The sequence below is a fragment of the Acipenser ruthenus genome, chromosome 7 (genome assembly GCF_902713425.1).
Source record: "Acipenser ruthenus chromosome 7, fAciRut3.2 maternal haplotype, whole genome shotgun sequence".
Lineage (NCBI taxonomy): Eukaryota > Metazoa > Chordata > Actinopteri > Acipenseriformes > Acipenseridae > Acipenser > Acipenser ruthenus.
Window position 1 is genome coordinate 46,448,418 of NC_081195.1, and position 26,409 is coordinate 46,474,826.

At 39.6% G+C, this 26,409-nt stretch overlaps 2 protein-coding genes across 2 annotated transcripts in view; both read left to right on the forward strand.

Moving 5' to 3' along the window:
* Positions 1-3,512, forward strand: part of LOC117416004 (tyrosine-protein phosphatase non-receptor type 12-like) — a 53,932-nt gene extending 50,420 nt beyond the window's left edge. Inside the window, exons 14-18 of the mRNA XM_034027004.3 lie at positions 135-212; positions 1,477-1,580; positions 1,669-1,699; positions 1,969-2,088; positions 2,455-3,512. Of these exons, the coding sequence (XP_033882895.2) occupies positions 135-212; positions 1,477-1,580; positions 1,669-1,699; positions 1,969-2,088; positions 2,455-2,516 (395 nt within the window). The 3' untranslated portion in view covers positions 2,517-3,512. The remainder of the gene's footprint in view (positions 1-134; positions 213-1,476; positions 1,581-1,668; positions 1,700-1,968; positions 2,089-2,454) is intronic.
* Positions 3,513-8,315: 4,803 nt separating this feature from the next.
* Positions 8,316-26,409, forward strand: part of LOC117415624 (lysine-specific demethylase RSBN1L-like) — a 48,700-nt gene continuing 30,606 nt past the window's right edge. The window contains exons 1-3 of the mRNA XM_034026203.3: positions 8,316-8,921; positions 11,970-12,071; positions 21,999-22,669. Of these exons, the coding sequence (XP_033882094.1) occupies positions 8,435-8,921; positions 11,970-12,071; positions 21,999-22,669 (1,260 nt within the window). The 5' untranslated portion in view covers positions 8,316-8,434. The remainder of the gene's footprint in view (positions 8,922-11,969; positions 12,072-21,998; positions 22,670-26,409) is intronic.

The window sequence follows — 26,409 nt, forward strand, 5'->3', positions numbered from 1 at the left end:
TGTTTGCAAACTATTCTTTTCCATCTTAAAACTGTAAAATGCAGTGGACCTTGGCTGTAGATGTCATGCTTTAAATTGTGGCTTCTGTGATTTGTTCACCCATCAGTAATAATATCTGCTCTGTTTTGTCTCAGGTTCTGATAACAGTGAAGACTCTCCTCCCCCTCTGCCTGCAAGAACCCCTGAATCTCGTTGTCTGGCAAGTGATCTTGGTGAGCCACCCCATCTCTCATCTCATAGCTGTACTTTTTGCAAGTGTTAGATGTACAACACAAAATTAGCTTTATCAGTTTTAATGTGTATCTTGTATAAATAGCAAAATACAGTCTACACATTATGAATGAATGTTTGTTTAATTTTATATGCCTGGTCAAGGATTATGAAAAACCCCAAGAAAGTGAACACAGTTACGTTGCATCGCAAAAAAAAAAAAGGGAATTATTAAGCACATTAGTTAATGGTGAGTAAATGAAATGTAATGAAAAATCTGACAAACACTGTTTTGAATTGGAAAGAAAAGACCTACTCAAGACAACAATTCTCTCTTGTTTAGGCTTTCTCCAGAGACGGTCATAAAGGTAAAATATGCTGGTGACTATTTTAAAAGCCAAATAAGCATGAGTGCAGACACAGTAATATACAGTGAATAAGGAGGCTGTGTGGTACTGTGGTTAAAGAAAAGGGCTTGTAACCAGGAGATCCCTGGTTCAAATCCCGGCTCACTCACTGACTCAGTGTGACCCTGAGCAAGTCACTTAACCTCCTTGTGCTCCGTCTTTTGGATGAGACATTGTTGTAAGTGACACTGCAGCTGATGCATAGTTCACACACCCTAGTCTCTGTAAGTCTCCTTGGATAAAGGCGTCTGCGAAATAAACAAATAATAATAAAAACACATCTTTGGATAATAAAAATCATTCAAATTCATAGCTCCCTCTAGTGGACTAGACATAAAATGATTGCCTTAGCTTGCCTTAGTTAAAATAAGCTGAATGCGGTTGCTAATTTTCAGTTAAGTACCTTGTTTCTAAAACTGTCAGATGAATGATTAAATATATTTAATTAAATAAACATTTTATTTTTTACAAATATTTGTTAGGAAGCAGAAATAACACCTGAGAATGGCAAAACTATTTATCTTGTGCTGTTTGAGGAAATACCCTCTGGGATTATTGATTTAAAAAACATTATATGCTGACTTAGTTGGGTTCATATGCACTGTATCTCACTGCGATTTAAAACCTATACTGGCAATCAAATACAGTATTTTAAATGCAGGGGTAGGGTATGTTGGTCCATGTTTCATCAGCAGGCTCTGACTGAAAAGAGCAGCTCTCAGTGTAGCTGTAAATTGATTAGCTGACTGAAAAGTCCATTTTTTGGTTGTTTTATTCCAAAAGAAAAAAATAAACAGAGCACCATTGTACAAAGAGTTGCTGTTCCATGATTTATTTTATTTTATTTATTTTAATGCAGATTCTTTAACCCAAAAAACACTTGCTCCAAGTCATTCTGCAGAGTGGAGTGGGTTTCCACAGAAATCGACTGAAGAATTGCACCAGTCTGTGATCAGGAGTAAGGTAATCTGAAGTGTTCAGTTTAGTTACATTTAGCAACTCCTAATGGTACTTCAAACTTACTTAACTATTCTTATTTTATCTTTCACAGAGTAGGAAAACAGCTAGTAGTACAGAAAATGGTAAGTTTTTCTAGAGTCTCTTTTCTGTGTACATTTGATCAAAACAACAACTAAAGAATAAAAAAAAAACATATCCAAGGGGTCTTTTACGTATTCTACAATGCTGCTCAAATCTTTTAAAACCTTTAAAAACTGTGTGTGAGCCCCTAAAGTTCAAAGTAAACATTCATTCAAGTGCTGGTTGGTTGGTTGGCTTTCTTGAAGCCAGTATGTTTTTATGTTAAAACATTTGTCTCTAATAGATGAACCAACTAGTCTCTGTTTTGTAGATGATCTCGGTCTAGGAGATAATAGAAACCAGATAAATTGTGTTGCACAAGAGAACACAGCCAATGCCAGGGGAGACTCTGTATCACAGAGAGGAATCTCGGCCGAAAGCACTGACCTAGGTATGCAAATCTATCCTTTTATATATTGTTTTTCATAGATATACAAGGATTGGACACACGAAAAAGACACTGTCAGTGGGGTGTGGGGCTACCATGGGCAGCCAGGAGGACAGATGATTGAAGGGGTTTCAAATGCTCTGGGGATATATATGTGACCTTTTGTTAATGAATACTTCCCGAAATCATTCTGGAGAACAGACCAAAATATCTAGTAGGTTCTCCAGAAAAGAAGAATTCTTGTCAAATGAATCTGCCATCAGTCCTTTAACAAAGTCAGTTAGATCTTAAGTCTCAAACAACTACCCTCTCAAAACTGACACAGGAATAGAAATACTGTATTTCCTAACATTTTACTCTCATTTTCAGGCTTCAGTAACCGCTGTACAAAACCAAGGGGCCCCAGGGATGTTCCTTCAGAATGGACATGATGGATCAGAAGATAACATGGACCGTAATACTGCAGCGTTCTTCATTTCCATCAAGTGCCACTGTGTATTAGAATAGACACAACATATTCCACAGCACAATCCTCTTATTGTTTTTTTTGTTTGTACTAACAATCTCAAGCAACATAGTTGTTCTTGATAACAATGGTACATTGTCTGTCTGTACATCTATTGTTTGCCAGGTGTGTGAATTCTGTTGCTAAAATTGTTAATTTCTGTTTTGCTGGGACCATTTACCTGCCTTATTTAACTTTTAGTTAAAGTATTATAAACTTAGATTTTTTTATTATTATTAAAAAAAAAAAAAAGAAAAGAAAAAAAAATGTATTCTGTTCTGGCCTTATTTTTTTACTCTGTTACAGTGCTTGTAGACGTGTGTTTATAATATGGGAAGATTATTATTATTATTATTATTATTATTATTATTATTATTATTAGGGACAGTGGACTACTCTTTAACTTGATAGCTTTTTATGCCTTGTTTTATATATGTATATAGGGCAATATATAATTTGATTAATTTACAGTCATAAAATATTCTTAACAGAAGATGCAAGTATCTGCATGATCTAAAACCTTTGTATACCATTGTTTTGTGAATTATTTGCCCTGCTGTTTTTAGAGAATATTTTTTGAAAGTTTTCTTTTTTTTTTTTTTTTTTTACATTTTTATGAACTGCTTGATATGAAGCAGCCAGCTCCCAAGATATCATGGGTTAAAGATTGTAATACATTTTGTAAATTGTATTCAAAAGGTTATTTTTATATGATGTGCTGTTTTATTCATCAGCCATGCTCCGATGTACCACTAGCTTTGGAGCCTCACATGTGCCTTGGGACAGTATGTACCGCTGTTAACACGCAAGTCACTCAGCACAGTTTGTGGGAATCTATAACACTTCTTTTTTTCAATGTATCTTCAAAAGGACCTGTATTTTACAAAAACTATTGACCTGTCAGTAAAACAATTTTAAGTGAGTACAAAGTGAGTGTTTTATTCTCATCAGTCTTCAAAGGAAACAAGCCTGACCCAGCATATTTTCATACTGATGTTCACACACTGCATGTTCGTTATTCCACAGTGGAAAAGGCTGACTGACCAACAGGAGACATTAGTACAGTCCATGTCATGGTTTGTACCACTGGATTGAGTGAATCAATTTAAAGTTAATATAAGTGCCAGTGTTTGTAATGCACTTTTGTTTGTTGTGCAGTACAACACAGGGTAGTGGAAACATGGCTTTGGTAGACCAAGAAAGGGTCTTGGAGAGCAGTAGTCTGAGCATTTGTGCTTCCGTCACTAAGGGACTCAATACTATGTGTCCTCTATTGCAATTCAGCATTGTGTGGTTTTAATTTTTTTTTTTAAATGTGTTGCCAAACATTTTAATTGCACATGTCTCTTAATTTATAATGTCTTTCTTCTTGATGGTCTTGTGACCAGACCTGTGTTTTTGTTACCATGATTACTCAGGTCACTCATTTATTTATTTGCTACCAGCACCATATTGCCAAATTTGTAGACCTCAATGAAATACAATAGAATACAAATAATGACTGTGCACAATAAAACTAAAACTGCAGAATGAGGGCTTTATTGTCCACTGGGCAGAACTGGTCAGTGTTTTATTAAGCCTGACCTGGGATGTGATGTCAGAAGTTAATCACTTTCTTTTTTTAAACTAATGACTGCTAGAGTAACTTTTGGTTCTGGGCTGTTATGTTAAAAGCCACAGTATTTAACACAATAATAGTCAAACAATTAAACATCTTTAGAAATTGCCACTAGGACGCTTCCGTAACAGCGTCCTGAGATGCTTCCGTGAAGCATCTCATGATTGTTTTTCTGTTTGATATTTTTCCTTTTCAAAAGCAATAAAAAGAATCAGCGTATCACAGTCTACCATTCTACCAAATTATAGTGGAATAGTTGTATGCTTTTATCTTAGAAAATTTCAGTTGACAAAAGCTCCCTCAATGTTGACAGGTATGCCGAACCCCCTTTCGCAGTCAGCATTGCTCGCTGCAAGAGTGACGGTTACCATGGCGATCACCCCTCTGTCATAGTGTGTCACGTGAATGGGACCTGAGTGACTTCGAGTTCTTTGTGTAATGTAGTGACTCTAGTCTAGTAGACTGGTTTCCAGCTAGTGATTGTTATATGTCTGTAACGTATGTATATAGTCTTACAAACAGTACATGACGTGACTAGATATGAATGTTATTTAAGTGGAGTTGACAGTTGACATGCTGAGCGGGAGTTTTAAAATACAACAGTTACTTATATTACCACTATATGTCGGTGTCTTCATTATAATACTCACAACACTACGTTTTGCTTAAACATCAAAAATAACCAGACAACTAAGAAGCCGGGAGGCGGGAAAGGACTTTAAATACAAAGAAAAAATAATGTAGGACACTGTGTCGCACGGTACACAGTACAATCGGTGCTTGAACGCACGTTGCAACAGTGCAAGCGGTGTTCAGTGCACGCTGCTCAGTCGATGCAGAACACCAAACTGATGTCTGTCAAGTCGGGGTTCCACCCCTATATGGCCTGCAAGGCTAAGATCCCGCAGGAGGATAAGCATACCCTCTGTGTGCGGTGCTTGGGTGTCCAGCATGCCACCTCGAGAGGGAGTTGGACTGCAGTATCTATGTGGCTTTTAAGCCCCTGGTGAAGAAGAACAGGTTGGAGAGGGCCACGAGGGTGAGTTCCGTGTCGTTGGTGGCTCTTGGGGCCCCAGAGCCCCACCTCCATGACCTGTCCCAGGACCCCCTGCTGGACATCCCCAACGCGTCTATGTCCCTTGGACACACCTTTGGGCCAGCTATGGAGGAGATCCTGCAGAGATCCCACCGGGAACGTAGAAAGTAGCGACGTTGCTCCCTCCCCGCGCTCCCACGTGGGGCAGGTCGAACCGCTGGCGAGCTCCTCCGACGCAGACTGTCACCAGGATAGTTCCAGTCCCCATGGCTCCGTTGGGTGACCTAAGGCATTGCCTACAGGGCACACCAGCAGTGAACAACCAGCCCCTCCCAGCAGGCAGAGGGAACACAGGACGTGGCCAGCCCACACACCAGCGTCCCAGGAGGCGTTTCCAGGGCCACCGTCCTAGACAGCCACCCCAAACTGCACCACCACAACCTCAGCAGCCCCAGCAAGGCCCCTGAAGGCTGGCGGCCTCAGACCCCCTTTTCGGCACAACAGCTGCTGTACTGGTGTGCTTGCACCTCAGACACCTGGGTGCTCGCCACCATGCACAACGGTTACGCGCTTCAGTTCCACTTGGGACCTCCTCCCTTTCAAGGAATCATGAATACTTTCGTGACAGACCCTCTCCAGGCCTCGGTACTTCAGAAGGAAGTGGTCACCTTGCTGTGCAAGCAAGCCATTCGTCTCGTAGACCCCACCTCCCAAGGAGAGGGGTACTATTCGAGGTTACTTTCTGGTGCCCAAAAAAGATACCGGCTTTCACCCAATCCTAGACCTGAGGCTTCACAATGGGTTCTTAAAAGAAAGGAGGTTCCAGATGCTGACTCACCGTCTGGTGAGGCTCGGCCCCACCATCAACGACGCAGAGTCAGCTTACACTGGTGCAGTGCACAACCTACTTGGGGCTCCGGCTGGACTCCAGTACGATGTGCACATACCTGTCAGACGACAGAGTTGCAGCTATCCACGGTTGCCTCTCCCTGTTTCGACAGGGATCACAGGTCACCCTCATATTGTGCCAAAAACTGTTGGGTCTGATGGCCGCAGCCATATCGGCCATTCAGCTGGGTCTACTTCGCATGTGTGGCTCAACTTGGGTTGGAGGGCAGTCTGAGGAGACAGAGGAGTCCACGGATCCTGGTCGGACCGCTGGACGTCCCTGCATATAAACATGCTGGAGTTGCAGGCAGTCTCCCTTGTTCTCCGCCATTTCCTCCCAGTGCTAAGAGGTACATATGTGTTGGTCTGGAAGGACAACACAATGGTTCCCGGGGTTGCATCGCATTGCCTTCAGGCTTTTGATGTCGGCTCAGAGGAACTTGCTGTCCCTGCGGGCGGTGCACATTCCCGGAGCGGTGAACTGGGCAGCGGACCTCCTCTTGAGGGAGGGTCCCCTTCCGTCAGAGTGGCGACTCCACCCTCAGGTAGTGGAGCGCATTTGGGAACGATTCGGGAGGGCGCAGGTCAAATTCTTCGCCTCAGCGGAGATGACACACTGCCCCCCGTGGTACTCCCTCCATTGTTTAGGCGGTCCAGTCAGCGTCGACGCCCTAGCGCACGAATGGCCCAAAGCGTTTTTGTACGCTTTCCCGCCTATACCACTGCTCCCACTGTCGATGCACAGCTCCTGCATGTGTATTTGGGATGATGGCAGCAGGGTGTCACTGTGCACCAACCCTGCTTTCCTCCCCAAGGTGATCACAGCCTTCCACATTAATCAGTCTGTGGAACTGGAGTCTTTCCATCCGTCCCCTGTTTTTTTTCAAGGGAGGATGAGAGATTGAATTTCCTCTGCCCAATGCGGGCATTGAGATGCTACGTGGATAGGACAAGAGCTCTGTGTCAGTCTGACCAGCTCTTTGTCTGTCAAGGGACACGGACCCTTGAACAGCCCCTCTCAAAGCAGCGTCTGTTGTATTGGATTGCGGACACAGTCTCATCTGCGTATGATATTGTCGGCTTGCCCCCACCTGGGAGGGTAGCCGCACACTCCACTAGAGGGTTGGCTACATCTTGGGACCTCTTCAGAGGGGCAATGCTGTCCGATATTGTACTTTGGCTAGCTGGGCTACATGACATACTTTCGCCAGGTTCTACCGCATTAATGTGGTAGACCCTGCCCTAACCTAACGTTTTGATAAGTCGAAATATAAAAGTAACTTGACAAAATATTTTGCAGGTACACAGTACCAGGCCTTACCGGCTTACTTTCACCTCTGTCAACAGCATCATTGAAATTGAAAATGATTTGATACAAGAAAGAACCACATTCAAATGGCAGTGAACTTGGAATGTAAACAAGACTGTTCAATTGGTAGAACAACATCAAAGACATCACCTCTTGAAAAGCCCCCCCCCCCCCTTGTCACACAAGCATAGCTAATTTGTTTTCACTTAAAGTCATTGTCCTCAGTAGTGTTCAAAATAATCACCTAACTTAATAGTGCAGAAAAAGGGCAGTAAGGAAGATATTTGATGTGAGTATGTTTTATTGTGAATACGTTAAGATTTATTTAGCCAAGCATATGGAATCTGGTTGACAGCTCACGTCCTGTTTACTTTCATACAGCTGGAAAAGATAGAGCAGGGAATTGCATTATATGTAATTGGAAATAAAATATTTTGTGTCCTATATGCATTAAAGGTATTTTAACCACAATTAAGACAAGGTACCTATCTGTGCAAGTATGTAATAAATGGTACAGAAGATAAAGATCTTGGTTTTATTACAAAAAATAAAACCGATTTTTTCAATATAATTTAAAAATAAAAATATAATATTTTATCATTAAAGTGTTAATATTCAAACTGATTGTGCAAATATATGAGACCATAAAAACTAGACCAACAAAATGCTGATCAGACATAATGTTTGTGTATTTCAAATACATCGGAAAGAATGAATGCATGTTTCCTTTCCATTGGTAGTACCAACTTAGTACAGAATAATAACACCACTATTGTGGTGTCAAGCATTTTACAGTAAATTGTTTATTGCGGTCTTTCCCGCTTCTTCTGCAACCCGTCAATCGCCTCGTTACCCCTCCCACTGCTGCTCCAGCTTGTCGTTCGTGGGCTGGATCCGCCTCTGCTCGGCTTGCCTGTCAATAGCGGTGTAGCTCCGCCTCTCGCTGGAACAGCAGAGTAGCAGGCAGAGAGAGTAAATAGAGAAAGCCCAAAGATGGCGGAGTCACTGAGCTTCATCCACTTTGCAGCCACCGACAAAAACACGCTCCAGAAATCCAAGGAACCCAAAGGAGCGCCGGATAGTATACCGCAGTCTTCCCGGGATCATCACCCACCGCCGCCCAAAAAAGTCCGAAACGAAGAGAAGAGTCTTAAACCCAAGAAACTAAATGGAGAAGGAGGTCGAGCTGGTGCAGTCGAGAAGCACCAGCAGCAGCAGCAGCACCAGAAACAGAGTTATGGCAGCCCAACAACATGGAGCTTCAATGCCATTAAGACGAACACTTCAACTCAGCCGACCCAGACACCTCTCCATAAAGTCTTCACGCCCAGCGCCTTTCAGTCTACCTCCAACAAGCCTAAAAAGCCCAAGGAGAAACTGGAGAAGGAAAAGGAGAAAAAGAAACACAAGCCAGTCCCAGAAAATAACAGCCTTGCTGGGATGAAGAAGGAAAACGGGGCGGAGAAGTTGGTGCAGAAAGGTGGGGAGTTAACAACTGAACATGTCTAAGTTTCATCATTTATTAACTCAGTCTGATCAGTATTATATTGGTCGTATACATGGTTTACGTGTCTTAATTTCTGTATTTGGTTTGTTTTGGTAATAAGTGCGAGAGGATTCGCCAAAACCATCTGCGTTGCAAACCTTTGGAAGCATGTGGGCCGTGGTGTAATATATGTACATTTGTACACCTAGCTAGCTTCTGTGTATATCTCTGCCTTGTTGTTGTTGTTGTTGTTGTTGTTGTTGTTGTTGTTGTTTTCTTCATGATGGGTTTGTATTTTATTGTAAAGGAATAAAAACAGTTTAGTTTAGATTTTTTTTTCTTTTTATAAACGTAAAGTTAATATTTTATTTTGTTACAAATATGCCAGTAACCTCCAAAGTCTCAGCAGTGTGCATTGGTAATTAAAGATAGAGGGTGTTGATCTTTCATTCTGATTAATTTATAATTTTGTAGTTTTTAATTTTATGGATGTGTGTTAGGCTGCCTGGGTTGTAGTTTCGCTTGCTAGTATGAGTCCGACTGTCCCCTGATACAAATTACAATGTCAAATATTCTTATATCGCATACTAGAGGTGTCAATGCAACGTAGTTTAGTTGTACAGCACAGTAACTTTTTAATTGTGATATTTTATACAAAACATATTTTAAGTAAAACATCAGTGTATTTTGGGATTTGACATAACTATTATTATTATTTATTTCTTAGCAGACGCCCTTATCCAGGGTGACTTACAATCGTAAGCAAATACATTCCAAGTGTTACAATACAAGTAATACAATAAGAGCAAGAAATACAATAACTTTTGTTCAAGTGTGACAAACCAAAATTCAATAATACAGCAGATAATAGTGATAGTTACATCAGGATGTGATTAAATACAAAGTACTACAGGTTAAACACTTGGCAGATTACAGTATTCTGAAGTACAGGATTAAATGCAGTAAAATAGGGGGCAGATAAGAGCAAAATAAAGCACATTTACATGAAGGGTGATAGTGTCCCAGGATACAAACAGGAGTTCTACAGGTGCTGTTTGAAGAGGTGAGTCTTAAGGAGGCGCCGAAATGTGGTCAGGGACTGGGCCGTCCTGACATCTGTAGGAAGGTCATTCCACCACTGCGGAGCAAGGGTGGAGAAGGAGCGGGCTCTGGAGGCAGGGCAGCGTAGCGGAGATAGAGCCAGTCTTCTAGTGCAGGCGGAGCGGAGAGGTCGAGTGGGGGTGTAGGGAGAAATGAGGGTCTGGAGGTAGCTGGGTGCAGTCTGGTCAAGGCATCTGTAGGCTAGTACAAGAGTCTTGAACTGGATGCGAGCGGTGATCGGGAGCCAGTGGAGCGAGCGGAGTAGTGGAGTAGCGTGGGCGAAGCGAGGCAGAGAGAACACCAGGCGGGCAGCAGAGTTCTGGATGAGCTGGAGCGGACGGGTGGCGGAAGCAGGGAGGCCAGCCAGGAGGGAGTTGCAGTAGTCTAGGCGGGAGAGTACCAGGGCCTGGACCAGGAGCTGGGTAGCATAGTTGGTGAGGAAGGGTCAGATTCTTCGGATGTTGCTCAGGAAGAATCGGCAAGTGCGTGCCAGAGTGGAGATGTGCTGGGAATGAGAGAGGCAGGGGTCCAGGGTGACTCCAAGGTTCTTAGCTGAGGAAGAGGGAGAGAGTGTGGTAGATTCCAGAGGAACAGAGATAGAGAGATCAGAGGAGGGGGAGGAGGAGGGAAAGAAAAGGAGGTCAGATTTAGAGAGGTTGAGTTTGAGGTGATGCGAGTGCATCCAGGAGGAAATAGCAGACAGACAGGTAGAGATACGGGAGGAGATGGTGGAGTCAGAGGTGGGGAAGGAGAGGAAAATCTGAGCATCATCAGCATAGAAATGGTATGAGAAACCATAGGATGCGATGAGGGGGCCCAGGGAGCGGGTGTAGAGAGAGAACAGGAGAGGACCCAAAACTGACCCTTGGGGGACTCCAGTTAAGAGAGGGTGAGGTGTGGAGGTTGCTCCACGCCAGGTTACCTGGTAAGTTCGGTTGGAGAGGTAGGAGGAGAACCAGGCCAGAGCAGTGCCAGAGATCCCCAGGTCAGCAAGAGATGATAGTAGAATAGAGTGATCAACAGTGTCAAAGGCAGCAGAGAGGTCGAGGAGAATTAGGACAGAGGAGAGAGAGGCAGCTCGGGCACACTTTAGTGAGTTGGTGACAGACTATCAGTTCCTGGACTACTGTATCAGTCGCTGGCTTTTACAAACCGTGTTTGAAAATTAACAAATATATTATTGATGAGTAAGTTCTGGTTTTATATGCTATTTTTTTCTTTTTCCTACCACGCCCCCATGATATAAAATTACAGTTAATGGTTAACTGCACGCACTTAGAAATAACGTGTTTCCATTGTTTTGAATTTTGAATTTTAAAGTCGCCGCAAGGTAATAATGCTTATTCATTTGGTTATATTTTTACACAGAAATTACATTTTATTTAGCACCGTGGCGTGAAAAACCTGATACTTGTTGAATCATAATGTTTGCTTAAATGCCCTGTTTTGCAATACACTCCCGCGTCATCGAGGTTTATATCAGTCGCCTACTGCCATGTCGCTGACCTCAATGTCCGTGCAGAGGAGCTTGCTGTGTGACAAAAACAGTGATGTCATCACAATAATGGTAGCACTGTGTTCTTAATCTTCACTGCGTTCGGAAACTGCATCAAGCCATGATCATTTGGCCATCTCCCATTAATAGGTGTGGACATTTGTCACTCTATAGCTAGCCATAAATAAAAAGCAATAGTGCACTATATCGTCCTTAGACTCCTATTAAATTTGCACTCCGAACACACATTAAAAGAAAATGAATAAAGCCTGTGATAGCCAAGCAAGGTATATTATTTTGATAATTACATTTGTGTTTGAAGACCACACTTTGCTTTTGCTACAACAGTGATGGCAGTTTGGTTCCTATTGCGGAACACAGAGCATCCTTACTGTTTATGCTATCTTACTGTTCTGCCAATAACACTCCTGCTTTTATTCTTTCAGATCAGAATAATAAAGAAAAGGAGAAAGATAAAGACAAGAAGAAACACAAAGTTATGAATGAAATTAAGAGGGAAAATGGAGAAGTGAAATTGCTGCAGAAAGGTGGGTATTGATGTGTACGTGTGTGTTCGTAAACTTGTGAATGACTGCAATGAGATTACGAGTAAATCGGCTGAATTAACGCTCGTTATATTTATTGTGAAGGTTTTAGGAAGAATGAAGCTCCATTATTGTATGTTCTTTTATGTATTTATATGTAATGCCTATTTTTCAGAAAGTTAGTTCTTTGAATTTATATGTTGGACTCATATCCTCAGACTGTGCAGTGGACAGCATGTCAGCCTCAAGTGCTCGTGTAAGACCTAGTAATCGTTCCAGTCAGGCCCTGGGTAATTGCCACCTGTTGAAATGAAGGTCACAGGTGGCCAAAAAAGTTATTCCTTTTCCGCCAATTCCTCCAAACTGCTACTTTGAGTTGTCGACAGAAAATGTCATCAGCATATTAGTTAAAGGTTATTTCTTTACAGAGATGTCACATATTGTTGTAATTTTCTGTTTCATATCCCTGTGATGTTTGTAGAGTGAGTAAACCCACTACTTTATTTCCCTCTAAAATATATATTTTTTTAATCAGGATGGACTTACAATCCCATTGTGCATTTGGACACTGTTTTGTTAGGTATTGACTGATTATGGCTTCCATCTTTTGGCCTACTGGTGAATTGTAGATTTGAGGTAAAACTATAAAACTCATTGAAAGTTTTATAATATTTCCTACGAAAAATGCTTTAATCTGTGTTCTTTTAAACATAACTTTAACCTGTTTACCAGTTTGTGGTGGTAACAAAGCAGCTGCCACTGCACTGTCTAAGCCTAATCTGAGAGGACATTTAAGATAGTAAATTCATAGTTGGAGTTTTAAACACTGCATGCTGAATGTTTTGGTGATTTCATGTTGACAAGTGTGGCTGTCCTAGAGGTCATGTGACTTTTTTCTTTTTTTTTTTTTTTTTTGGTTTATGGATGATAGAGCTCTTTTGAGATCACATTATCACAGTGCAAGGTACAGCATAAACACTAATGCCATATACAGCACTCTCAATTGGACCTTGCAGAACAAATGCAATGGAAGTCCCATCCCAGTAAGTGTTCGACTTATTTTGCATGGTTTTGTATTTAAGAATGCCAGACCTGCACAATAATTTGAGTGATGCTTTAAATGGTTTGTTTTTTTGGCTGAATTACGATGTGGAATAAAATAATGTTTTTAAAAAGTGATGTTGCAATTTAAAATAATTTTGAATCAGTTCTAACTGGCCTATATACTTTAAACTCTTTGTGACTACTACAGTATATACCCGTGCATTGCATTTCTTTTTCAGACTGCATGGAATGCCAGTATGCACGTTTAGGGTTATGCTCTGCATACAGGGTGGATCATATAAAATAAATTAGTACCAAATTGGTTGTCTGCAGGCTATGAATGCTGGTAATGAGATCAAGCCAAAAATAAAGCAATAAGAGAGACATCTGCTACTTAAAATACACAAAACAAAGTTAAGCTCCGGTCACACCCGGAACGATAACCATAAATCGTTTATGGAGCGGTTACACCAGAAGGAAAAAGGGCTCTGATATATTGTACAGCAAATGCCAATCAACTTTAGTACATGCCCACTTTTATTATCAGCAAGATGAGGGCCAGTGATGAAGAACATGAATAAATACTCCTGTTGTATTAGATCAGCAGAAGGTGTAGGAGACAGAGAAGACGAGTGTGGGTTCACAGAATACTACAGAGTTGGGGGAATTCCACACGCTAGCTGGTATATTTTCAAGTGCTGAAAATTATGCCTTGATGTATTATTCCTTGATGTATACTAGAACCAGTTTTCTGATGTGATATTCTGCGGTGGAACAGTGGAGGGCAGTCTTCTCTGTAGTAAATATTGCAATGCCTGTATTTACTGTTTATCATGTTTAAAAATAATATATAAAATAACACCAGGTAGGTGATGTCACATTTAATACAACCCTGATTGGCCACGAACATTTATTGTTATCGTTGTAGCAGGAGAAAATCGCTTTGAAACGATAGCTATCGTTGTCGTTTACAATGATCGTTGTCGTTGTGGTGTGACCACCTCCACTGATTTGAACTGGAACGATTTTTAAAAATCGTTATTATCATTCCAGGTGTGACTGGAGCTTTAAGGTGAAATGTGTTACAGTATATGTATTTTTGCCGAGTGTGGTGCTGGACTTGCATGTGGTAACTGTATAACTGCTGGTTGTATACATGTTTTAACCATTTGCGGTCCTATGTCGGACCGTGTCCGACATCATCAAAAAGACGTAAAAAAACAGGTCTCGTCGTTTTTTCTCCGGAAAAAGCCGAGAAAACCATTCAATGGCCGAGTGAGACCGATAGGAGCCGAGAGAAGCCGAGAAAAAAAAAAAAATCATTCTCATGAATACAGATAGCCCCGGCACCACATAGATAACACGGACATAAACAAACAAGATGGCTGCTTCTGCATGCAGCGCTCAAAGAATATCACAGACATTTGCAGAGCTTTTTTTAGATGTTATAGTCATAAAATAATGACTTGGATCGCATTATCGAGGAGTTTGGTGATAAAACGAGTGATCAGGAGATGATTTATTGGTATGCACGACTATGACAAGGTATGTGAAAAATACAGCCAACAGGGGGTGGGGCAGGGCTGGAGATGCGGTACTGAGTGTCCTGTTGATATGCAGTGCCTTTTAAACCTGTTTTACTGTGAAAAAAAAATACTTTTAAACAGCGCGTCTAAAATAAACTGAGCGTGTGAAAATAAATTGGACCTGACACGCCTGAGACGTGCTGAATAAGTGGACCGCTAAGGGTTAACGAGTTGCTCAAAATCATTACTTTTTTTTTTTTTTAATGTTGTAGTAATCGCCAATTATTTTTTTATTATTATTTTCTCCCAATTTAGAATATCCAATTATTATTTAAGCTCGGCTCACCGCTACCACCCCTGCGCTGACTCAGGAGTCAGCCGACTGCTTCTTTTCACACTGCAGACTCACATGCAGCCACCTTGGAGCTACAGCGTTGGAGGATAACGCTGTTCCGGGCAGCTTACAGGCAAGCCCGCAGGCGCCTGGCCAGACTACAGGGGTCGCTGGTGCGTAGTGAGCCAAGGACCCCCTGGCTGACCTAAACTCCCCCCCCCCCCCCTCCCCCCCCCCCCCCCTCGGGAGCCCCCTGAAAATCATTACTTCATGCTGCTCGTAACATCAACATATTTATTAAAGCAAATTTCCAGGCAGTTCTATATTTCCACAGTGTTTCCTGTCACTAGCTCGGTTTTGAGAGATGAGGTATCAATGTAACAGGTCTGGGATATATTGCAGTGTTTTTCTTAATTGTTTGTTTGTTACAAGGCTAAATATGAATAAAGTACAGATTTTTCATAACGTTATCTGTTACGTAAGTTTACTAGATATTATACAGCATTGATAACTAACAGCATTTGTTTGATTTCCTAAATGTGTAGAGGGTGGCAGATGTCTGTAGTGCTACATGTTTGTTATGTTTCAAATTAGAATATTGGATAAGGTAAGCCCGCCTATGGAAAGCTGCTGCTTTATCAGCACCTGTGCTGGGCACGTCTAGCTGCTTTTCTATAGCAATGTGTATATTTTTGCACTCCAGGCTGGTTGTTGAATCATTGTTACACTAGATTAATGATTTGTTTGGAACACACCTAAAACAAGCTTATTTTATTTGTCTAGCTCACTCCTCTCATGGAGAACAGTAAGGTCAAAGGTCATGCCATGTGGGGCATGAGTTATGCCACAATTAAAAATCTGTCTTTTGGAAGGTTTTAAATTATTTTTTTTTCTGAAAATATAATTGCAATAAAAACATTTAACCTAACCAATGTATTTATTTGTAAAGTCAAGCAATTCTAACTACATTATATTAAAAGAATAAAACTGATTGATTAGCTCCTCAAAATGACCTGCATTGGAATGCTGTAGTATTTCTGAACAGGTTTGTGTCAGTAAGCATTATTTAATACAGAGTTAACAGGTAGGCCTATGTGTTTTACTAAGTAAGGATAATATGGGGATATTCTAAACCTGTCTTTGCTCTTAGGAAAATAAATGAGTTTGGAACTCCTGGTGTGTTGATGTACTAGATATTCAAAGTAGTGGAAAATAAGCTCTGCTTTGGAAAAAGCTGTGGTTTACAAAATGACTCTGTGATGATAGCTCAGGTCAGGTTTATATTTGCTCTGCTTGAATGTCTTACAATGAAGAATGCAACTGAGCTGTTTTGAAAATGAAAGCTAATTCCAGCATGGTACAGCTACTTTTAAAAGATTCATGCAATGTGTTACACTAACTGGTTTGTTCATAAATGTGTCAGCTCGCACCCTGTCTTTTCTCTGGATTTTTAAATGCTGTACAATTTTTGAAGAAATTAACTAAGAAGTAGTAACAGAATAAGGGATATCAACCAAGAAAAAAAACATGCTGGGTTTGTTTAATTAAACAGTGACATTAGTTAGCTATGTGTGCAAGTTATAGTTTGTATAACATTGTTTGTTAAAGTACACATTTCACTAGTTAGACAGGAGAAGTACGTAAGGTAGTGATTATCCTATTGTAATGCACCTCAAGATTCTATTTAGTCTATTGTTCGTACTGATAAATCAAGGAAGCCATTACTTACATTAATTTTGATAAAGTAATAATTAGGGGTGGGTTAGATTGCTCAAGTACTCAAAATAATTAATTACTCGAGCACTAATTTATTACTCGAGTACTGGAAAAAAATTTAAATAATATCTCCATGAATGTAAGTTTAATATTGTAGTGACCCGGTCAGTTCAGGTTGGCAGACTTTTGTTTCATCTGGTCCTGTGCTTTCACATTATCTGTATTGTTCCGGGGTGGGACCAAACCACTAGATTCAGTAGTGTGTGTGTGTGAGCCACTGTTGGGTGCGGACCATGTCATCTACACGCCCTTGCTCTGCCTCTAAATCCTGTCTCTGTCTCCTGCTTTGAGCCTCAAGACGAGGGATCATTACAACATTTTATTCACGTATACCACCACACTAGCCACAGAAGTCATTTTGACGGGTTTCAAATTTAAGTTACTCTGAAAGTTATGTGGTTGTAGCAGGATCACTAAAATAAGGAAGTTATAAGCGCGCCCACCTAGCAACATAGCCGTAATTTTGACTGACTTTACATGTTTTTATTTTGAATATAACCTACAGTATTCTTATAAAATCCTGTTATTTCTACTGGACCTGGCAGCCATCATTTCCTTTGTTTTGTACAAGCAATGCACCAGGGAAAATATCAGTAGGACAGATTTCATCGTGAAGCTAAACACAGCGCTTCTGCAGAAACGTTTCAATCAAAAAACTGCAAAGCTGCAGGCTGCAGCAGCTCAACCTAGATTCTCTGCTGCACCGAATGACACACGCAAGAGCTAACGCATGTTACTTTCATTCTACTTTTGTTTTTACAGTTTTGTATGTACATATACCTGTTTGCACACTAGTTTCTTTTAAAATGTTTATTAGTATATTTTTTCATTTTTTGAAGTAGTGCTTTATACGTGGTAAGTTAAAATAAACCCTTTTATGTTTAATTGTTCATTTAAATACGCATTTTGGCTGGGCAGATGTTTGATATGATGTGCTTGAATAAAATGTTTGAGTTGTATCGGATAGTTGTCTTTTATTTTAATATTGATGTTTAAAATGTACTGTCATAATGACTGCCAGCGGTGGTTTTAGGTACGAGTATAACCGCGGCGGTTCTTGTGTTAACATGGTCGTTTTTGTGGCACATATGTAGAATATTGTCTGGCAATAGATTCGCGTACTTGAGTTTTTTTAACTGAAACAAGGTTTAACATTATAACAAAACCAGAGCCGACATTCTCCATGACATATTAAATTAACAATTTATAGACCCTGATTAATATCCTGTTAGGTCATTGCCTGGTCTCTTCTAAAATCATAATGTTTAATGTTTTATTTAATTTTACGTTTGGTCTATAAAATAAACTTCATACTTAATTGTATCCTCCTGGTTTGGTACTGTATGTGTACTCCACTGTCCAAACAATACGATTTGCACTGTGCCTTGCGCGCATCTACATGGGGCGGTACAAACCTCAGTCATCTACAAATAGGTAAGCTCTATTGGCAATGGTTTCCCGCTTTATGAAAAATACTATTAATGTACTTGTTTAAAAAATAAACACCATTATTACGTGTTCACTCGGGGTCGGTCATATTAACTGCAGCGTAAGGTATTAGAAATGTTTTTGCATAAAACTAGTAGCAAATTAAGAGTTTGGGGTAGCAAAATGAAGGGCATGCAAAGTCTCTGAGGTGAGCACTTTGAAACCAAAAAGCCTGTTGGTAATCTGTGTTTCTGGAATACCAGCTCCCATTTGCATGTTATGTTAATTTTCAATATAGAAATGTGTATTTTGTGAGCTGCACAGCTCACCCCAATTTTCACTCCTGATATCTGAGAAATTGTTCACATAAATCAAGTTCTAAAATCCCTATCACGCTTTGTCTCTTGGTTACAACATTTTGAGTCAAAAACGGCAACCAAAAATGAGATTTTAACCAGGTGACTCTGTGCAGGGATCTTGAATAGTGTGTTTATTGTAGTGTTTTATAGCTTCCTCTTTACGTGTTAAATGTCAGCCACTGTTTCCTACAGCAGTGTCAGTTTGAAAAATAAATTGGCTGTTCCTGAGGGAAGATGCTGTTTGTGTGCAGCTATACAGCACTTTGTTAAACTAAAGCCTTCGGAAATTGGGAACCTTTTGTTAAAATGCACTGACCCACTGTTCTGGATGTGAAAGGAATTGATGCAGTGAGTTAAAGGTGTTTTATAGCTTTCTGGGTTGTGGTGCTACAGTACCATTATTGTTTTGGTAAGTATGTTATTCAGAAGACAATAATCCCTTTTTTATGGCTTGATATAATATTTAATTTATATGTGAGCGGTCTGGTTTTTGCAACACTTCTCAGACTTCTTTGTACTGGTTTAGGGAAATTCAGACATGGATTAACTTATTATTTATTTTGTAGCAGAGTAAATAATGCCGATGTGTTTTTTTAATTTTTTATTTTGAGCCTCCAAGATCCAAGGCTTAATGAGTGAAAGCATGTTGGTAACAAAAGAGATACATATATGAATAAAATACCTACATAATAAGGTGCAGAGTTCTACATTGTAGTTTTAAGCCGAGTTATTCCACATACTGTGATTTGTAGGTCATGGTGGTCTACTTATTCACTGATTGACACTTGATTGTCTATGACATTGGATGCTGTATCTTGGGACCACCTTCTTGTCAGTTTCATAATAAATTCTAAAATGGCTTTGAAATTCCCTACAACCTGTTTGGCTGCTGACATTCCAACCCCTCACTTTCTAATAGGATAGATTTTCTTTAGCAGTTCTGTATGTTCTGATTTTATTTATGTATCTCTTTTTGACATCAAGATGGTTATCTATTATTCTGAAACAAAACAACAAAAAGCAGCATGAATCAGAAGATTCTCCAGCATGCTAGCAGCGTGCAGTGGCCGTGTCAGCCACCAACCCTGTGATTCCCCTTTTGATAGAAAACTTGATCTGTTGCTGTAGCTGTCTCACTGTCCACCTCGACACAGGAAATACATAGGAACTGATCTTACTTCCAATGTGCTGTCTTAAGTAATCACTTAAGCCTTTCTTTATTTTTAGATAGTTATGTTACTGGAATAAAAAAAGATAAAAGCAATTTTACAAACCACGACAGACTGCTGTCCTGTAAACATCTCAAATTCTATGGGATTCTATTCCACATGCCGTGAATGTGGGTTGTGTTACTGACTCCTGTTTTTTTATTCTTTATGGCAGGATCCATGTGGCATGAAGCGACGCATAGCTTTACTATTGGCAGCAACCCTGACACGGCATGCAATTCTTAAACTTAGTCTTTGTCTAGCCCTAGCATTTCAATTATAAAAGATTCTCACATTTTAAATGCATTTCTTCTTTGTGAAAGTTATTTAAAAAGCAAATGGTTTATTTGTTTTGGGGGCATACAGTACTACTGGTAATAAAGAAACTGAGCCCATGAGTGGTTTTAAATTATTAAAACTAAGTCAGTTAAGCACTTTTAACATGCTGACTTCAATCAGCCATTCAGAGGCAGAAGTTCGTTTATTGAAACAGCCCTGTTATTGCAGGATTTAGTGCCATATCCTTTCATTGAAATTCTAGAGATGTTCCACTTGATATATAATTACCAGTATATCTTTATTTATTATGTTCCCTGTGCTTTTAAAACTGTTCGCTGTGTGTAATCGTTTCTCTTTAAAAATCCAGATGTCGTTTCCAGATTCTACGTCTGGTAATAAAAATGGGTATTAAAACATTTTGAATCTGATTTTGTATTGCAGGTAATAATTGCATTTCTCCCTCAAGTTTTACTTTAAGCAGAGAACACATTCCCTCTCCAGATTATATCTAATAATGTGCCTTGGGTGGTGATTGTCAAAGATTTGCTGCTGCTGTATCATCGCATGGGGGGTTAAATATCACCTGTGATGTCAAGCGCACAGTGAAGGATGCATTTAAGTTCTAGGGTTTGTATGAAATGTTCTTTGAGGGATAGAGTTGCCTTTGAGTCTTATGCAGCTCTTCCGTTAAATGGTAATTTACCCGTCCGACGGTTTCAAAAGCTAGTTGACGGGCAGAGACCGAAGCCACCCATCAGTTTTACTGGCAGCAAGAGGTCTGTGACGGGCCGCTAGAAACATTGACTGTCACTAACAAGAGCGAATGAGTGCGCCTCTTGTTCGCCTCTAGACTACGCCCTTAAAAGGCACAGGGAATCTTGTTAACAAAGCAAGTCACTGATAGGCCGATTTAATCCATGCCCCAGCCTTTTGTTCCTCCCTGGAGGGGAAGATTTGTTTATTTTGTTGCTGTCCATGATTCTGAATGTGTGCTTCATGTATTGAAATGAAAGCATGAAGTATAATTTATTTTTGTAAAAATGGACAGGTGTCGCACGAGTGACTGTTTTGAGTGTAACTGGTAAAACATTTAGTGCCCAGTCATTGACTGGCAGCAGTTTTTCCTAGCGGAAACACTGATTATGCCTATTTTGTATTGGTTATGATTCTGCTGTTATAGACACTGCTATGAATTGCCTGTAATTCAGTGTCCTAAAGATTGGTTGTTTTGTTTATTTCTGTTTAACATACACCCATGCCAACCAGAATGCAACGCAATGTGGAGGGTGTATACCTACATTTTTATGTATGCATTTATTGGCTGTTGCATGTAGCACATTGTTTAGTTTAAATAAAATATCCCTGACATGTATTCTGTAGCCTAAAACTCTTGTAAACTTTCCGTTACAATTGGCAAGATGGCATAAATTGATCTTTTGAATGTAAAGAGAACTGTATTTGCTGCAGATTTAGAACCCAGTACTTTTTATTTGTATTTTTTTTTATTTTTAGAGACAGTTAAATGGAAGTCTACTCCTTCAAACTATTTAAAGACAGCACAGACAGGCTGCTATGACCCTATTAAGGCGTTATTGATTATGTTTCATTTGATATTGAAAATAGTTGTCCTAGACCACATGCAAGGTTTATAACAAATGACCATTTTTTGTTAATACATTTAATAGGATCAGCTGGAATATCAATACAACACTTGAGCCCTTTTCTGGCAGGTTATTTGATGTCTGTACATTTCAAGTAAGAATATTTACACAGAAAAAGCTGAAATACACAACCCTGCTGGTTGTAAAAATAAATACATATTTCAGGGGATTGTGGGCGAGATACTTCAATAATTATGATGTAAAGATACCACAAGTAACTTAATTTGTTTTGAGTTAGTTCAACCATCTGCCACAGTCGACTAAATCCTAAAATATGGGTAATGATAGAAGTAATTGTTGTTTGTTTCTTTACAGGAGAAAAGGAAAAGCCAAAAATAAATGCAGAAGAGCTGCAAATCAAAAAAGTGAAGAAGAAAAAGAAAAAGAAACACAAAGAAGCCGAAAAAAGAAAACGACCCAAAATGTACAGCAAATCCAGTCAGACTGTATGCTCAGGACTTGGATCTGACTCCATTGGTCAAGGAGCCAAACCAAGCAAAGAGGAGGATCGTGACACCAAACCATCAGCCGACCTCTTCCAAGAGGATCCCAGCATGGAGAAAAAGGACTGCAGTCCACCCAGTGCCAAGCCCCCAGAAAGCAGGGACCCTCCCTTCATCTCCTTAAAGAAACCCAAGGTTCAGACCCAGATACCAGGGTTGGACAACTTGGAGTTCAAAAGGTTAATTCACATAGAGCAGCAGCCTAACGGAGGGGCCTTAGTAGTGCATGCTTACAGCAAAGAGCTGTCTTGCCTGTCTCCTATGGAGATGCAGAGGTTTGCTGAAGAGTTTGTTACACTGTCGTTTAGTGAAGATGAGAATTGTGCAGCTTATTACGTAATGGGTATAATTCATGGGGCAGCTATGTACCTGCCAGATTTCCTGGACTACTTTTCTTTCAACTTTCCGAACTCTCCAGTGAAAATGGAAATCTTGGGAAAGAAAGATATCGAGACAACTACTATGTCAAACTTCCATGCTCAGGTAAGAGTGCATAAAATGTTTTTCTTGCAGAAAGAATTGTTTAAGTCGGTGTGTGGCATTGGATGTCAATCAATCAATCTTTATTTTATATAGCACCTTTCATGTGGATCACCATCACAAAACGCTTTACAAGATGCAGTAACAAGAAGAAAAGGGGAGGGGGGTGGGGACATGCTCTTTTATAAGATGCCTACAAATTTGGTACATTATTTTACCATTATCTTAATGGCTTAATATAGGGCCATCCCATTTTAGCTATTGAACAGATTAAACCTCCTAACAGTTTATAATACTAGGGCCCTCAGATGTGAGCAATGCTTTTGCAGCCTCAAACATAGGTCATACATTAAAATTTTGTAAGCAGAAAATAAAAACTGATCTGAGAAACGAGGGGGTTTTACAGATAAATTGTAACTAACGTGAGGATTTTTATCACTGCAAATTAAAGTTGTCGCTGTCGAAAGTTCTGTTGCAGGAAAGGGTAGGTTAGCTCTAATGTACTGTTTGGAAAAATGACAATATAGTTATATTCACTGATGATAATACACATCTAATTGGGTATGCAAAGTCATGTAAAGTTTTGATTAAAATATGACAGCAAAAAGTGAAATGCATCTCTGCAGACATGGCACATTGGAAGGGACCGCTGCTTTCGCTAGCAGAAGCTGGGCCACGTAATTCATAAATTGTAACCAACAGCAAATTAAAAAAATAATTAGAGATCGAATTATTTACATGTTAATGGGCCATAATTCTTGATATGTATTTTTGTTTACGACTGTAAGTCGCCCTGAATAAGGGCGTCTGATAAGAAATAAATAATAATAATAATGTTAATGTAGTTTTCAAACCTTAGTTAGAATTCTAGCGCTGGTATTTTGAACAACCGGCAAGTGTGATATCGCACGTTTTGGGACACCAGAAAAAAGTACAGAAAACAAAGGCATGCGTTAGTCTCTCAGCATCAGATACGGAAATAATCAGTTTGGCTATATTTCTCAAATGTTAAAAAGATACTTTAGTAACTTCCCTAATATGAGTCTCACATGAGAGATCAGGATCAAAGATGACCCCCAAACTCTAATTTTTAGTTTAAGTTTTGATGAAAGACTGCAAAGGTCAAGCTCATGTAATCCCACATTTCTTTTTAGTTGGTTCTGTGAGTCCACTTGCATAACCTCTGTTTTATCTGAATTCAACATTAGAAAATTCTGTGACTTGCTTGATGTCTGTGAGGCAGATAGCTAGTAACACCCAGGCAGTAGAAATTCCTGGCTTTAGGGACAAATATAGCTGGGTATCATCAGCATAGCAGTGGACGTTTACGTCGTGTCTGTGTATAATGTCACCTAACAGTAGCATATATAATGAAAACAACAAGGGACCTAGAATGGAGGAAGGCATGAGTACTCGAAACAAAAATCATTGTTCAAGCACTTCATTTACTTACAAAATGTCACTTTTTATATGAAGTTAAATACAATTTGAAACTGCATGCATACCGCCTTCTCGTGAGAGCAGTTAAGAAGGGGTTTGGCAATTGCCTCCAAGTAAGATTGACATGGGGCGGGTTTTATCCTCGTTTGATCCAGCTCTTCAGTGGTGCACTGTGTGTTCCTGTGCTTCAGAGGTGCATTTTGTGTTCACGCTGTAGTAGGTGTGGTATAGTACCAAGTCCAAGTGGTAAGAGTTAATGACTAGTGTTTTTTCTGACGTTTTTTATATTTTTGAATAAAATGACATCTCTTAAAAAAAAAAAAAAAAAAAATAATAATAATATATATACATTGCTCTGTATCTGGATTTTGGACTGAACAGACTGGAATGCTGAAATGTGGGAAGTTTTGCATCTGCTAAAAAATAAGAATGACTTGTTGTATATAAACATAGATTACTATGTTTAGGAGGCTGTGTGGTCCAGTGGTTAAAGAAAAGGGCTTGCAACCAGGAGGTCCCCGGTTCAAATCCCACCTCAGCCACTGATTCATTGTGTGACCCTGAGCAAGTCACTTAACCTCCTTGTGCTCCGTCTTTCGGGTGAGACGTTGTTGTAAGTGACCCTGCAGCTGATGCATAGTTCACACACCCTAGCCTCTGTAAGTCGCCTTGGATAAAGGCGTCTGCTAAATAAACAAATAATAATAATAATAATAATACTATAAAGCAGACATAGCTTGAACTTTCGATTTAAAAAAAAAAAAAAAAAAAAAAAATACACATTGACATGGAATTGTTCTTGGTTTGGATTTTGTACCGAGCAGACTGCAATGTTAAAGACTTTTTTTTTTTTTTTTTTTTTTTTTTTTAAAGTGGAATAGGCAGAAATATCGTCATTTGTGTTCCAGACAGATTTCTTGTCAATTTTAATGTACACAAAAGCGTATGTGAATACATGAGTTTGAATAAGTTGCGTTATTTAGTAATACTTGACCATACACAATTAACTGTACAAGAAGGCAAACGTTATGTTTATTAAAATATTACTTGATTGTTTGTTAGATTGGCATTTAAAAATAGGACTTGTGGCAATGTTTGGGAGGTTTCTTAACTACTACAGTGTGTAGAGGAGAGAGTTGTTGCGTTGGATTAGAGTACTCCAATTGTAATTTTCAAGTACGCAAGCAATATATTTCTCAAATCCCACCCCTACTATATTGCTATGAGCCAATCTGTATCGAAATACACCCTCCAGAGCTGCTGCAATTGCCACACTATGCTTAGGCTTTCTAGTAGAGAGGAGTTGGTAGAGGGATTTAAAAATGTTCCATTCATACACTGTGTAGATTTACTGCTTCCTGAAGTACTCCACAAGCCTCTTAATGATGATGAGCGGAATGTAGCCACAACTTCCGAGTAGTTTTTGGGAACTGATGTGAAAAAAAATAAATAAATGCTTTTTTTCCTAAGGTGACTTTCATGTCCCAATTATTTCTTCAGGCTTGGCTTTTTTTTTTTACAGCCCCAGGGAATAATTACCTCTTTGTGTTAACTGCATGTGCCGTACTTTGTACATTTTAAATGGCTGACTGCTGCTAGTTTGTGGGTATCTGTGAGAAGATTAATCTGGCATAGTTTGAGGAAGCGTGGAGATGGAAATTCCTTGCTGCTTGTACATAAACAGTAATGTACACGCAGCAACTATCCACGAATATCTGATGTTCTGTGTAATAATAATTAGGCCTCCCGGTATAAGTGGCTGTACTGCAAAAATGTAAATTAATTTGTACGGGACAAATTAATGTCATCTCAAATACATAAAAAAAAAAAGAAAAAAAATTCAACCTCCAAGATCCACCCTGTTGAGAGATTTTAGTTTGTTTCCCAAATAAATGTTCTAAATTTTGCTTCTGGTTTGATTTGGTGACAAAAAGGGTTAGATGTACACCAGTGGGGAAACTCTAGAAGAAAGAGTGTTTGCTGCATCCTTGGCTCTAAGGCTGCGTTCACACTGGGTTAGTGACTTGGTCTGGTTTATTTTGTTTTTGGTTTGAAACAATGTATGAATTTGCTTGCTGAGCACATTTATCTGTGAAGAGGATGAGTTCTTTTGGATGAGAGTTAAAGTTTTAATGGTACTTATGATGTTGATGTTTTACAAATTACCGTAGCTAGTTATATAGAGAAAAAAATAAAGAAATTAATTTTAAAGTCATTTTAAATTGCCATACTGGTAGTCGACCATGTTAAATATGTTAAAGAGCTCTCCTTGATTTAAGTTTGATATTAATTATGTTAATGCA